The sequence below is a fragment of the Nannospalax galili genome, unplaced genomic scaffold (genome assembly GCF_000622305.1).
Source record: "Nannospalax galili isolate Female #2095 unplaced genomic scaffold, S.galili_v1.0 scaffold833, whole genome shotgun sequence".
NCBI classification, from domain to species: Eukaryota; Metazoa; Chordata; class Mammalia; order Rodentia; family Spalacidae; genus Nannospalax; species Nannospalax galili.
In genome coordinates this window covers 150,026-165,314 of record NW_008333374.1, presented here as the reverse complement: position 1 = coordinate 165,314, position 15,289 = coordinate 150,026, and the positions used below count along the sequence as shown (strand labels likewise).

The following is a 15,289-nucleotide window of genomic DNA, read 5'->3' as shown; positions in this document are numbered from 1 at the left end:
ATGCTTTCCCTAGTGGGCAGGAGATTCCAGGTTCCAGCCCCAACACTGCAAAAACAAATGAAAAAGCCACCACACAGAACTCTGCAGGGCTGCTCCCTGTGGGGCCTGTCCCTGGAAGGCTCCGCGTGCCCAGTGTCCTGCCAGCAGCTGGGAGATCACAGGGTCTCAGCAGGGCCACCTCCAGGCCTCCTGTCTTGCCTCTTGCCCTGCGAGATCTCTCTACCAGTCCCTGCCTCCCCCTTTTCCCCCACTGTAGCCTCTGCCAGTCCCTACTGGCCCTCACTGCCAGCTTCTGCAAGCCTCTGCCAGCCCCTACCAGCTTCTGCCAGCCCTCTCTGCCAGCCTCCACAGTTCCTAGTGCTGTGTTAGGAATGTTTAAGACCTCCAGGCTAGAGAAAATGGTTTTCATCCTGCCTCGGCCTGGGAAAGCCATCGGGTTCCGTAACCAGCTTGGATAGCTTCAGATTCTATCTCTGCTACTTGGACAGGCCTCCCAGCGTGTGCCGTCCAGCTCTGTGGTCACCAGCCCCCAGGGGGCAGGGCCGTTCTGGGCATGTGGCTACAGAGGCTGAGGAACCACTTGTTTCACTAAAGTATTCACACTCAGAGTTTCTGTTTGTTTGTTTTACATTTTTTGATTTATTTTATTTTTATTTTTTTATTTTTTTTTTTTAGGCAGGGTCTCCTTGTAGTCCCAGCTGGCCTGGAACTCACTATGTAGACCAGGTGGGCCTTGAACTCCAAAAGATCTGCCTGCCTCTGCCTCCCGAGTGCTGGGGTTAAAGACGTGTGCCACCACACCCAGCTTATTTTTATTTTTATGTGTATGAATGCTTTGCCTGCATGTATGTAAGTGTACCAGTGCCATGAAATGCCCGTGGAGGCCAGAAGAGGGCATTGAGTCTGCTGAAACAAACAGAAGTTAGAAACAGTTATTAGCCACCATGTGGGTGCTGGGAACTAAACCTGGGTCCTCTGCAAGAGCAGATGGCTCTTAACTTTTGAGCCATCTCTTCAGGCCCTATTTTTGTTTTTGAGACAGGGTCTCACCATGTAGCCCTGGTGAGGCTAGGATTAAAAGTGTGTGCCACCAAGCCCAGCTCTGAGTTTCTGTTTTCTTGGGACAAGTTTTCACTACATAGCTGAGGCTGGCCCCGAACTCATGCTCCTCCTGCCTCAGTTTCCCGACCGCTGGGATGACAGGCCTGTGCCACCACCCCAGGTTTATACTTCAGTTTAAAGAGCTGCTGTGGCTGCCAGCCACACCGAATGCAGCAGAATGGAGTGGTGGCCGGGGTGCATTTCCTGTCCTTTTGTCTAATGGTGGCAGAGGGACACAGTTAAGACCCAGGATTCTGGGGCTGGGCAGCCTGGGATCACATCTCTCACTGTTTCCTACTGTAGGAATGAGGTCAAATCCTTTCTTTGCCTCAGTTAATTAATTAAAATGGTGTCTTGAGTGGTGTATGATTGTGGGTGCTTGTGTGCACGCATGTATGATCCACACACTTGGGTGTGCACCTATGGAGACCACAGGTCAAGTTTGGATGTCTTCCTCCGTCTCTTAACACTTGTTTTTCTGAGATAGGGTCTCTCTTTGAACCTGTAGCTCATCGCTTGGCTAGACTGGCTGGCTGCAGATGCCCAGCATCCTCCTGTCTCTACCCCCCAGTGCTGGAGTTACAGAGGTGCTGCTGCACCTGGCCTTTTACTGGGAGCGTCATTCACACCGACAGTGAATCCTCATTCAATGGTCATTATGTTGTCCAGAGTCTTCATTGTTATGCTCACAACTGCACAAGTCCGTGCAACATCCTTGTTCTTGGCTTTGTGGGGGTTTTTTTTTTTGAGACAAGTCCGTGCAACATCCTTGTTCTTGGCTTTGTGGTTTTTTTTTTTGTTGTTTTTTTTTTTAAGAGACGCCTAGGCACAGTTTGAACTACTTCCCCAAGAACACACAGATAGGAAGCCCAGGAGTGGGGTTCTCACAAAGCAGCCTGACTCTGGAGTCTGTGTTTACCTCGATACAGTAAAGCATACCTTACTTTAAATGAGAACAGAGGGGCTGGAGAGATGGCTCAGTGGTTAAGCGCACTGGCTGCTCTTGCAGAGAATCCACATAGTGGCTAACAACCATCTGTAACTCCAGCTCCAGGGGATCTGACACCCTCTTCTGACCTCCATGGGCACTGCATGACATGGGTGCACTTACCATGCAGGCAGTACACTTATACACATAAAAAAAACCAAGAATACACTGAACTACAATCCCAGCATGTAGGATGCTGACACAGGAGGATTGTGAGTTTGAGGCCAGCCTGGGCTGTGTAGTAAGATCCTATCAAGAAAAAAAGAAGATAGTCCTTAATGGTGCTGACAATGTAATATGTAATCTTGGCTACACGGCAGGGGGGGTGGGAGGGGAGCTGAGGAAGGAGAGTGGACAGTTCAAGGTCAGCCAGAACAACTTGCCAAAACTATCTCAAAATTAGAAAATACAAAAAGAACTATGGGTATATCTCTGATAGAGAACTTGCCCAGAATCCCCCAGTGAGGAGCTGGGGCATGGCTCAGTGATAAAGCACTTGTCTAGAATCTTCCAGTGAGGGACTAGGGGCCTGGCTCAATAGTAGAGCACCTGTCCAGAATCCACCAGTGAGGGGCTGGGGGTGTAGCTCAGTGGTAGAGCCCCTGCCTAGAATCCCCCAGTGAGGGGCTGGGGGTGTGGCTCAGTGGTAGAGCCCCTACCTAGAATCCCCCAGTGAGGGGCTGGGGTGTGGGTCAGTGGTAGACCATCTGTCTAGAATCCTCCGTGAGGGGCTGGGGTGTGGGTCAGTGGTAGAGCACCTGTCTAGAATCCCCCAGTGAGGGGCTGGGGGTTTGGCTCAGTGGTAAAGTACCTTGTCTCCTATGCACAAGGCTCTGGGTTTCATCCTTAGTACTGAAAATACACAGTTTCAAGGACTGCTGAGACTGCTTAACGCTCTGAACAAAAATCACTTGGCAGCATGACAAGGACAGTGGGAAGTGGATATTTGTCCTTTGGACACTAGCAAGTACCTGTTGCCACTGCTAACCTCATCCTGTTCTCTTGTCAGGCCATCTGCCCAGGGGCCGAGCCTTGGTCAGGCAGAAAGCAGTTGGAGAATCCTGTTCGCAGGCCACATGACCAATTCAGGAAGGGGCCAATCAAAACTACTGGGACACTGTAAACTGATGTTCAGGCCTCCATGGGATTCTTTCTGCTGAGCAGAAGCTGAGTGGCTGCCGGTTATGTTCAGGAGGAATCTCGTCTGCAGGAGGAGCCAACAGGGTGGGAAGCAACTCAGAGCCGCCACCACAGAGCTGATGACCTGGCTGGAGCACTTGAAAGAGTCAGGACTGAAACCACCCATGGGTGACGGAAGTCAACTCAGTGAGCTGAGGTGCTTTTCTGGAAGTAACATGTGGATGTCTGGCATGCGGAGTGGTGGGGAGGCCAGTAAGTGTGGGGAGAAACAGGACAAATGCCATTTGCCACAAGCCACTAGGTGTCCCGAGGCCTGCACGAATAGGCTGTGTCCCTGACACTGCTGGGTGAGGCTCCCTTCTATCCCCCACAGGATCTGTGTCACCTGTCCTCAGGGCATAGAGGTCACAGACTCAGTTCTCCGAGTATACTTGGTCCCCAGCTGGCTCATGACAGGTCTGGAAGAGCCTGTCATATGTAACCAGCATTCTACAGCAGGCTGGCTGACTGGTACCTGTCCTCCCTGTTGTGAGCACAGAGGACTGGACCATGAGAGAGACCAGCTTGGGAAGCTTGGGACTTTGTAGTTATGTGTGACAGAGGCAGCCAGTGAGGACACAGAGGGGCTCCCCTGAATCCCTCTACCCAGGCCACATAGGCCACCAGCATAGGTTTTCAGGTATCATGACAGATACATGGTGACACCAGTCACAGGAGACTAAAAAGCCAGCATCAGTCCACAACACTGCCCCCCAAGACTCCGAAGTGGACACACACTAAGGCCAGTGGTAAACTGGCCTGGCTCCTGTTCACCCGAAAATACACATGGGCCCATGTCCTCATCAGGGCCTGAGACTCCCTTAGAACCTTTGGAATGTGACATATGCTGTCCTTGGATTTCAGGGTCTGCTCCCAGCCCCTGCTTGAACTGACTTGTATCTTCCCAGGAGTCTTTACCCTTACCTCGGGGATTGTCAATCACACTGGCTGTGGGGTGGAGGTTCACACAGTCCACCCACCCTGTAAAGACCAGCCCAGTAGACATGATGTGCACGCAGCTGCCACCACCCCTTGGGTTGTGAAGACTAAATCTTCAAAGGTGAGTCCCTGGGGTCCCTGGACACCAGCTGTGCTTCTCAAGACTCCATGGTTCCAGACCCCAGAAGGCTCCCACAAGCCCTCATTGCACAGAGAGAGAGAGAGAGAGAGAGAGAGAGACTCATTATCAGCACCAAGCATACAATACTCAGGGCAGAACTGTGACCTCTCAGAGCCCCAGAGTTTCTTCAGAAACCTCCCTCCCCTAGGACAGGGCTGTATCTCCTTTGATCCTAGGGTAAAACATAGTTTTTGTGCGGTTCACAACCTATGCAACTGTGTGCAACAATCTTGGCACCATTGCACCATCCTCCGCATTATTATTATTATTATTATTATTATTACTACTGCAGCAAGGTTCCCGACTGAACCTGCCACTCACCTATCTGACTAGGTTGGCTGGCAGGTGAGTTCCGGGGGGGTCCCGTCTCCATCTCCCCAGCACAGACGCATACCACACTGTAACCAGCCTTTTGTGTGTGTTCTGGGAATCCAACTCAGACCCTCATACTTGCATGGCAAGCACTCTACTTTCTTTTTTTAAATATTTTATTTATTATTTTTATTTTATGCGTATGAATGTATTGCCTGTGTGTATGTGAGTGCACCTGTGTCGTGCGATGCTGCGGAGGTCAGAAGAGGGCTTTGAATTCCCCTGGAACTGGAGTTAAGGATGGTTCGTAGCCGCCATGTGGGTGTTGGGAATCAAACCCAGGTCCTCTGCAAGAGCAGTCAGTGCTCTTAACCGCTGAGCCATCTCTCCAGCCCCTTGACATCTTTTCTAATGAAAGTTGCGGTCTCTGCCCCCTCCCTGTAAAGTCCAGTCAAGCTGGTAGCTGTGTTGACTGATAGACTGGCAGAAATGAGGCTGGGGGTGTCAACGAAACTGCTGAAATACTCACTGTGGCACCCTGGGGCACCTCGTAAACAATGCAAAAATACTGAGCCAGTCAAAATAGGAAAAAAATCTCAAATCAACTCAGAGAGAAGATGAGTTGGTGGTCCCAGTGGAGACCAGCTCTCCAACCTCCAGCCGGGACACAGAAGCCTCTGCAGCCCATATTCACCAAATCGCTCCATCCTTTCCATTTCCTAGCTGACTTTGGGACTTGATGGAGCAGACACAGCTGTTCCTGTCTAACTCTCTCTGCCACAGAACTCTGAGAACCTAACAATGGTTATTACTTCCCTGCTAGGTTTGGGCGGTTTGTTTTGCAGAGCAGCGGCTCCTTGAATAGCTTCCATCATTAGAACAGCGTTGCTTTTTATACAGAAATTGAAATCCATCTCCCTAGTACTCTGCTAGTTGAACCTTCCCAGCAATTATTTTTGAATGTAAAATGAATTGCCTTCACAGCCCTTGTTGATCAAGGCAGTGTTTCTACTTGAGAGAGAACTGGTGCAGGGAAGAAACCACACATTTCTCTCTGTGTTTGACTGCGAAGATGCCAATGGCCACACCATGCACAGAGCCTCAGTTCCGATACGCCCAGAGGCTTTTCTGTAGGCAAAAGAGTAGACTTGAGCTGGGTGTGGAGGTACAGGTCTGTTACCCCAGCACCTGGGAGGCCAAGGCAAGAGAATAGCAGATTCCAGACCAGCCTGGGCTATGGTTATGGATTGAATCTCAAATGCCACCAAAGTCTCATGTGTTTGTAACACTTGGTTCTCATCTGGTGATGCTGTTCTGGGAGGCTGTGGGACCTTTGCAATGGGAAGTCTAGCTGGGCACATGGGTCACTAGGGGTGGGCCTTCTGAGGTTATAGCCAGACTCTGCATCCGGTCCTGTCCACTAAGATGTGAGGAGCTGCCACCTCCCACTCCTGCCACTGTGGACCAAGCTGCTTCAGCCACTGATCCTTTCCCACCATGATGGACTGTTGTTTCCTAAGTCAAAGTAAACCTTTCCTCCCTTAAGTTGTTTTTGTCAGGTATTTTGTGACAACATTATGAAAACAAATACAGCTACATATTGAGATACTGTCTCAAAAACCCAAACCAACCAAACAAAAAGCCCCAAACAGTATACGCCTGTGATCATAGCACTCAGGAGGCTGAGGCAGGAAGATCAGGAGTTCACAGTCATTCTCAGCTACGTAGTGAGTTTGGGGCCAGCCTGGGCTACATGAGACCCTGTTTAAAGAATAGTGTGGGGGTTGGAAAGATGGCTTAGTCATTAAGAGCACTTGCTGTTCTTCCAGAGGACCCAAGTTCAGTTCCCAGTTCCCTGTTGGGAGGCTCACAGCCTCCAGTAACTTCAGAGGATCTGATGCCCTCTTCTGACCTCTTTGGGCATCTGCATGCACATGGTGTGCATACATTTTTTTTTTATATATATAAACATAAAATCAATCAATAAAAATCTTTTTAAAAAGCCAGGCATGGTGGTGCATGCCTTTAATATCAGCATTCAAGAGGCAGAGGCAGGTGGATTGCTGTGAGTTCAAGGCCAGCCTGGTCTCTGTAGTGAATCCAGGCCAGCTGTGGCTACAGGGAGACCCTGTTTCAAAAAAACCAAAAAAAAAAAAAAAAACAACAACAAAAACAAAAAAAAAAAAAACAAAAAAAAAAAAACAAAAAAAAAAAAACAAAAAAAAAAAAACAAAAAAAAAAAACCTGGGGGCTGGAGAGATGGCTCAGAGGTTAAGAATACTGGTTGTTCTTGCAGAAGACCCGAGTTCGAATCCCAGCACCCACACGGCAGCTAACAACTGTCTGTAACTCCAGTCCCAAGGGATCTGACAGCCTCTTCTGACCTCCGCAGACATTGCATGACACGGGTGCACTTACCTACATGCAGGTAATATACGCATATACATAAAATAAAAATAAACAACAACAACAACAACAACAAAAACCCCCACAAACCACAACAGTGTGAACAAGAATGATAAAAGAAAAATGGTTAATGGAGGCTGAAAAGCCAAGACCGGGCACCCCATCAGTTGATCCCATTAGAGTCTCACAGCGATGGTGGGGGCAGAGAGTGAAGATGTCGGAGGAACTCAGAGTGCCAACCTCCACTCTCCCGCCGCGCAGCTTACTGACTCTTGGCGTCCCTCTGTGGTTTCCATCTGGTATGCCTTTTTACAGCTTCCCACGTTGGAAGCTTCAACCCCAAGGATTAAGAGGTGGAACCTTTAAGAGGCGGGGCCTAGTGCAAGGAAATGTGGGGTGCTATGCTGGGAGGGGAGGCCCCAAGAAAGTAGTTATTCCAGAAAGAGCAATAATAGCGCCTGCCTGTTCTCTGGCTGTGTTGCTGATCCATGATTCTTTTTCCATAGGCGGAATTGATCTTGAGTTTTCAAATCTCTCTCTCTCTCTCCCAGGCTGGCTTCAAATTCACAATCCTCCTATCTCCTGAGTGTTGGGATTCCAAGTGTGCACCATCTTACTTGGCTTAAATTTACTCTTTTACATTTTAAAAATATTTTATTTATTTTTATTTTACATGTATGAGTGCATTGCCTGCACGTATGTAAGTGCATCAGTGTCGTGCAATGCCCGAGGAGGTCAGAAGAAGGCATAAGATTCCCCTGGAACTAGAGTTACCGATGGTTGTTAGCGATCATGTGGGTGCTGGGAACTGAACCTGGGTCCTCTGCAAGAGCAGCCAGTGCTCTTAACCACTGAGCCATCTCTTCAGTCCCATGAGTTCCTATTTTTAATCAGTTAAGATTACAAGAAGCTAAGGACTAGAAAGATAGTTCAGTGGTTAACAGCACTGACTAACAATTGCCTGTAACTCCAGTTCTAGGGGATCTGACACTTCTACCTCCCTAGGCCTTGCGTGCACAGGTGCACTTACATACATGCAGGCAAAACACTCATACACATAAAATTAAAATAAATAAATAATTTTTAAAAAACAGATTACGGGACACTGGACCTGGTCACCCCAGTGCTGGTCAATCCCCAGCACTTGGGAGGCTGAGGCAAAAGGATTATCATATATTCAAGGCTAGCCTGGACTACATAGTGAGTTCCAGATGAGCCATGGCTATGTAGAGACACCCTTTCTCAAAAAAGAAAAAGCAAAAAGAAATAAATAAAATTAGACTTTGAAAAAAATCACAAGAAACATACATGATGGGCACCTTTTTTCTTTTTGTAGCGCTAGTGACTGACAGCCACCGCCTTTCAGTGCTCACAGTGGAGGGGCAGTAGCACCCCCTGGTGGCTCTCCAGGCTACAACAAAGGTCTGCAGATATGGGGAGAGGCAGGGAAGAGGAGGGGGAGGGAACCTCCCCCAAGAAAAGCTGAGATTAAGCCCCTCAGAGCCCAGCCCCCACCCAGGAAGAGGTGGGGTCTCAAACTGAACTCAAGAGGCAGGTTGCCCCTGTCTCTGTCCCACAGGACTTTAATTTTTGTTGGCCCCAAAACGGATGCCTTTTTGTTGTTCATTGGGCATCTATGTCCACTTTTTCTGGAAACAGCTTTTTATTTTCCTTCGAAGAATCTCCCTCACTCAGTTCATGTGGCTCTGAAGGCCTGGGCCACCTGTGCCCAGACTGCACCTCAGGTGTTTGCTGATTGGACACGTACACGTCTCAACTGACCGTTAAGGCTGGGCTTTGTTGGGACATTTTTCTTTCAAGGTTACTGTGAAAGAAGTGTTTCTTGGGGCTGGAGAGTTGACTCAGCGGTTAAGGGCACTGGCTACTCTTGCAGAGGACCCAGGTTTGATCCCCAGCACCCACACAGTGGCTAACAACCGCCTGTAACTCCAGTTCCAGGGGAATCCAAAACCCTCTTCTGACCTTCACAGGCATTCTACAGCACTGGCGCGCTTACATACATTCAGGCACTCATACACATAAAATAATTAAAAACTAATAAAATATTTTTTAAAAGAGGTGTTTCTTTTTCACTGATGCTGAGAACCTGGTCCATGTGCCTGGGGTTTATGTACAGGTGGAGTGTATTTAGATTCTCTTTATAGGGAGGCTTGCTAGGAAATGAACCTGACAGAGTAAAGGAGATTTGAGAGCAGCTGAACTGAGCAGTACCTGAAGTCAGGTTCTCCTGGGTATTTTAAATCCTCCCTCTTCCTCCTCCTCCTCCTCGTCCTTCTTTTTGGGGTTTTGTTTGTTTTTTTGAGACAGGGTCTCCCTGTAGCCCCAGCTGGCCTGGAACTCACTATGTAGACCAGGCTGACCTCTATCTCATATAGATCCACCTGCCTCTCCCTCCCAAGTGCTGAGATTAAAGGTATGCACCACCATGCCTGGTTTTGTTCTTTCTTTTTTAAAATATATTTTATTTATTATTTTTATTTTATGTGTATGAGTGCATTGCCTGCATGTATGTAAGTGCACCCATGTCATGCAATGCCCTCAGAGGTCAGAAAAAGGTTTTGGAATCCCCTAGAACTGGAGTTACGGACAGTTGTTAGTCTCCATGTGGGTACTGGGAATTGAACCTGAGCCCTCTGCAAGAGTAACCAGTGTTTATCTTTTGTCTCCCTATCCCTCGGCTGGCCTGGAGCTCACTATGTAGACCAGGCTATCCTTGAACTCACAGAGATCCATCTGCCTCTGGCTCCCAAGTGCTGGGATTAAAAGCGTGAGCCACCACACCCACTGTAACCAGTTCTCTTAACCACTGAGCTATCTCTCTATCACCCATTGTTTTGTTTGTTTGTGTGTTTTTTTGAGACAGGGTCTCACTCTGTAACTCAGTATGTAGCCTAGGCTAGCCTTTAACTTCTAAGTGATCCTACCTCAGCTTCCCAAGTGTTGAGGTATAGGCCTGAGCATCAAATCTGGCTTGAGTCTTCTTCAAGCTGGTGGGAATTGAGGGACCACACTTCTTGCTTGATTTGTGTCAAGCCCTCATTCCTCTGTGCTCCCCCACAAAATGTCCACATTGCTGTTTAAGTTTGAAATTAACAGACCCATTAATCAAAACCACCTTTATTATTTAAAGAGCATCCTGCCATGGGATGCCTGGACAGGAGCCCCCAGAGGGCAGAGTAATATTTACATGGATGTGGGAGGGTGAGGCTAAGCAACCCCAGTACTGAATGGGCCAGCCACTGTGGAAGAGGTGTCCTTGGACCTGTAGACTGGGCCCAAGAAGAAAACTGTTCCATCCCAGGCCCAGGATGGAGCCTTCCGTGGGGGGCTGAAGCCCCGAGACCAACTTGGGCCCTGGAGGCGTGGGCAGCGCAGAGCAACGAGGAGATGGGGGTCAGGGCTGGGTCACCATGCCACTGGCTTCGGAGTGAGTCTGGGGAAAGAGCCATGGGCTTCTAAGCTCTGAGATGCTTCTCCTAACACCCTGTAATTAGTATCCACTCTCAGAAGCTGGTTAGAATCCATCTGTTCTCTAGGGAGGGCCTCTGGTAGGTCTGAGTACTAGTCTCCCCCAGACTTCTGCCTTTTAAAATTTTGGGGGGATTTACTTATTTTTATTATATGTAAGTTTTGCCTGCATGTATGTAAGTGTGCCATGCGTGTACAGTGCCAAGAGGCCAGAAGACGGCATTGGATTGCCTGGAACTGAAGTTACAGACGGTTGTGAGCTGTCATGTGGGTGCTGGGAATCAAACCCGGGTCCTCTGCAAGAGCAGCCAGGGCTCTTAACTGCTGAGCCATCTCTCCAGCCCCTGTCTTTCGTATTAGAGTTCCGGGCAGTCTCAAGCTGGGCCAGCTCACCTTTATGGCCTGGAAGATCCACTCTCGGAAGTCAGTGACTTTGGTGTACACGCCCGGCTTCTGGGCCAAGGCACAGCCTGTCCCCCAGCTCACAATGCCACACAACCGCCATCGAGAAGTCCCAGAGATGCTGTCCTCACACACGAAGGGACCACCGCTGTCACCCTGGTGGTGGTGGGGGAACAGGACACCTATCTGGAGGCCACGATGACTCTAGTGGGGAGCCCCATTCCCATTGCCCTGACTCCTCTAGAGTGGTGGACCCCCGTGCTACACTCACACAGTCCCTCACCTGGCAGGCATCAATACCGCCCTCGGGGTAGCCAGCACAGAACATCTTGGGTTTGATCTGATTCCCATAGAAGTCGGGGCTGTTGCAGACCTCGTTGCTGATGATGGGGACCCGGGCCTCTTGGAGCACCACAGCCTGCTGGCCTGGGTAGGGGGTAAAGTGGCCAGAGCTGGGGAGCAAGCTCTTCTTCCTGGGGCCCATCCCATGCCTTATGGGGTCCCTGTGGGGTTCATCCAGTCCTCCCACCCTCCCCTAGAGCTGCTCAGGATCCCTCCTGGTGGCGTGACAGGCAGGACTCAGGACTCACCATAGTACTGTGTGTTACCCCAGCCTGTCACAGTGCAGATCTTGCCGTCCACCAGGTCCTGGCCCGCAGCGGGGAGACACACAGGCTGGATGTATTCTGTAAAAGGGACTAAACGGTCTAGCCCCTGCTGGCCTGCCCCACCTGGGACACAGCTGTCTAGCCACCTCATCACCTCCACATGCCCCCAGTGCATGCTTTCCTAGCCTATAAGAACTTTCATCTCCCTGTGTATGGGCCACTTTCCTGAATCATTTCCTTTCATCTCCCATCTTCCTAGGGAGGTGACATCATTGACCTTAGTCCCAGAAGAGACAGAAGCCAAGTCTCATACAAGTCAATGAATTGGAACCCAGGTTACTTGATTCCCAAACCCGTTCTCTTAACCACAGGGCTACCCCCCAGCCTAGAGGCAAGAAACAGGAAAATACACCCCTATTTTGAGACCCTTGATCCCCATCTTCAGAAAAGCATTGTATTTGACACACAGGCGTTCTCTGAGCTTAGCACCCCTAAGATGGGACGTCTAAGGTGACGGGTGTATCCTTGTGCAGTGTGCAATGCAGGCAAGCTGTCCTGGCAGCCTTCACCACTCTCTTGGTGGTGACTCAGGCTGCCTCAGCCTCAGAGCCTCGATATAGACTGGGCACCGTAATAATACCCCAGAGAAACGTATCCTCAGGTGATTTTGTCATTGTACACACATCCTAAGAGTGTCCTTCATAAAAAGTAAGGTGGCTGTGACGTCAGGAGGCCGTCTTATCTCACAGGACCGCAGTCACATAGATACTTTCTGACCAAAACAATTTTATGCAACACATAGCTGTATTTGGTCCCTGCGTACTACTCTGGCTTGTATTTATTTCCTTTTTATTCTTACTTATTTTTGGTTTTTTGAGACAGGGTCTTGCGATACAGTGCAGGCTGGCCTCCAACTCATGATCTTTTAGCCTCAGCTGCCCCAAGTGCTGGGATGACAGGCATGCCCCACCACGCCTGCCTCACCAGACTCCTTAATTTTACATCTCAATTCAATCCACTTATTTAGGGGGAGGGTGTGGTCACAGATTTACTGAGGTATCTTTACTTAGCTTTATGGAATATATAACTCACATGTCATACAATTCTCTGTGTTGAAGTGTACAGGTTGACGGCCTTGGTGTAGTCCCACATAGGTACACCCATTACCACTGCATCCCCCCACAAAACAAACCTCCAGTCGCATCATCTCCACATTCCCACCCCGACCTCCTCTCCTACCTGAGTCACTGCTAGCTCCCCTTCTGGTTTTTCTGTTTTTGCTTTTGAGACCATGTCTCATATAGCTCAGGCTGGCCTCAGACTCACTATATAGCCAAGGCTGGCTTTGAACTCCCGATCTTCCTGCCTCTACCTCATGAGTACTGGGATTCCAGGTGTGCAACACCGTTCCCATTATTATGACTACAAATGTTATAGGAACACTGATGTACCGTTTTCTGTGTGAGTATCTATATCCCTTCTCTTGGGTATAGGAAAGAAATCATTGGGTGAGACAATGACTTTAACTTTCTGGGAAGTGCCACACGGTTGTCTGAGGTGACTGTCCAATCATTTATAGTTCATTCCAGTTTGTGCTCCCTTAAGACCAGTCCATTATTACTGTGGAGACCAAAGGATGGATTTACTCTGCTCTACCCCTGTTCCTTCTTGGCCCCCAGGGTCTCTGGAGTCCCCTCTACTAAGGCTGGGCCTCCAGACTCACCTGTGAGGGGCAGAGGGCTGGAGAGGTGGACCAGAGCAATGTCATTACTGTTTTCTTCGCTGGTGGGGTCTCGAAAGGGAAGGTAGCCCCTGTGGTAGACCACAGCCTGAACCCCCAGTTGCACACCGTGGGGTGAAGTCCGGGCCACAGCACCAGCAAACACTCGCCATCGAGACAGAACCCGGTTCCGCCTGCCGGGACAGCAAGGACAGGTTCATAGGCCTGGTCTCTGCTGGCTTCTCCCCTGCCTCAACCCCGGTGGCACCGTGGAGGGCACTCACTCTGGGAAGCAGTGTGCAGCTGTCAGCACCCAGTCCCCCGACAGCAGGGATCCTCCGCAGAGGTGGGCCCCATCGTAGCGCAGGCTGACCTGCCAGGGCCACCTGCCCAGGCTGCTGTCCTGGCCCCCCACAATGCGGTCCACCGGCAGCTTTCGGCGGCCACAGTCTGTGGAAAGGGGGCAGGGTGGGATCTGAATGGGAGGGACCCAGGCTCCAGAATATGGATGTATCACCAGGGATCAGGGGGGAGACAGCCCTACATGGCAGACTGAAGATATGGCTTCTACCCCATGGGCAGTTTGAGCAGACATAACCTGGCTCTGACAGTTTGAGGGAACATAGCCTGCTCAGGGCAGTTTGGGGGAACCTGGCCCTGCTCTGGGCAGTTTGGGGAGGATACACCCTGCCTTGGTGAGTTTGAAGGGACATGACCCTGACCTTGGCAGGCATGCCCTACCTTGGGGAGTCTGGCAGGGGACAACCCTGCCCTAGGAAGTTTGGGGGACACACTCTGCCCTGGGGTCTAAGACCTGGCTGGCATCTATGGGAGGGTCTGAGGTGGAATCTCACCTTGGCAGATGGTCGTCACAAAACGGCCTCTGGGACAGTCACTGTGAGACATGGGGTTGGGGATAGAGAAACAAACCACGGGGGGGACCAGTTAAGATGACGGAGGGTGCCAGGGGCCCAGTGCCACCCGAAGTCACCCTGCTTACCACACAGAGATGACCTCCATCAGCCTTCGGGCCACGGGCAGGCGGCCCTCATCCACACAAAAGAAACCGGATGTACCATTGGCACCAGCAGTCTGCACGTCCAGCTCTGAGTGTGCCAGGGCCCTGTGAGGGGCACTAGTCAGAGCCACATCATGCACACACCCCCCGCCCCCTGGCCCAGTAGTTCAGTTACCTGACAAAGCCCATCTCCTCGCAGCCGAGCCCTGCCACCCTGGCGTTGGATCGTGAGGAGCACAGCAGCCTCCACGTCCCCTCGGTCTTGTCAAACACAGCCAGCCTTGCATCCCCAGGGCTGACCTGCACTGCAGGGTGACAGGGCCAGGCCTGGGTCCCACAGTGGCCTCCTGACCTGCAGCCCATCTGTAGCCCTGGGGCTCTACTTACACCCTTCACTGCCCAGTGGTGGCATCATCACTGAACACTGGGTTAGGTGGTACCAGTGACAGGGACCATCTCTCACCACTGGAATTCCTAAGCTGCTGGAACTTGAATTATCAGGGCTCGGGAAATAATTCCATCTGACTTCACAAGAGAGGAAATGGGAGGGTGGGTCTGAGTTGGGTCATCTCTCTTAACACAGAGGTAAGCCCAGATATCTTCTCTTGCTGCAGCCAGGCTTGGGGAACCCCCAGAAGGAGCCCGAAGATCCTTATCTAACTCACTAGGTTGTCAAAACATTTAAATAAATGATGGAGAAGGAAGAAAAGGAAGAGGAAGAAGAGATGGTAAGAAGAGCAGATGTGAGTAATCCTCACACTCAGAAGCCCAGACAAGAAGATTGTGAGTTCAAGGCCAGTCTGGGCTACATAGATACTATAAAAAATGGGGAGGAGGAATCATTTTTCCACAGGACTTGTCAGATCCTTGAATGTTAATATGCTCCAAGGAGAGCATACTGGGTAATTTCAATTGCTCAAGCATTGACTGGATATATATATATATA

General features: G+C 50.2%; 2 protein-coding genes across 2 annotated transcripts in view; one reads left to right on the top strand and one right to left on the bottom strand.

Annotated features, from left to right (window-relative positions):
• Lgi4 (leucine rich repeat LGI family member 4) overlaps positions 1-4,847 on the top strand; it is a 37,629-nt gene extending 32,782 nt beyond the window's left edge. The window contains exon 11 of the transcript XR_003848714.1: positions 3,099-4,847. The gene's annotated coding sequence lies outside the window, so the exon portion shown is untranslated. The remainder of the gene's footprint in view (positions 1-3,098) is intronic.
• A 5,381-nt stretch (positions 4,848-10,228) lies between these two features.
• The window catches only part of Hpn (hepsin), a 19,011-nt gene continuing 13,950 nt past the window's right edge, over positions 10,229-15,289 (bottom strand). The window contains exons 6-14 of the mRNA XM_008827989.3: positions 14,519-14,648; positions 14,326-14,448; positions 14,180-14,220; positions 13,610-13,775; positions 13,329-13,519; positions 11,588-11,683; positions 11,281-11,423; positions 10,989-11,153; positions 10,229-10,560 (exon numbers count right to left, since the gene is read on the bottom strand). Coding sequence (XP_008826211.1) covers positions 10,522-10,560; positions 10,989-11,153; positions 11,281-11,423; positions 11,588-11,683; positions 13,329-13,519; positions 13,610-13,775; positions 14,180-14,220; positions 14,326-14,448; positions 14,519-14,648 — 1,094 coding nt within the window. The 3' untranslated portion in view covers positions 10,229-10,521. The remainder of the gene's footprint in view (positions 10,561-10,988; positions 11,154-11,280; positions 11,424-11,587; positions 11,684-13,328; positions 13,520-13,609; positions 13,776-14,179; positions 14,221-14,325; positions 14,449-14,518; positions 14,649-15,289) is intronic.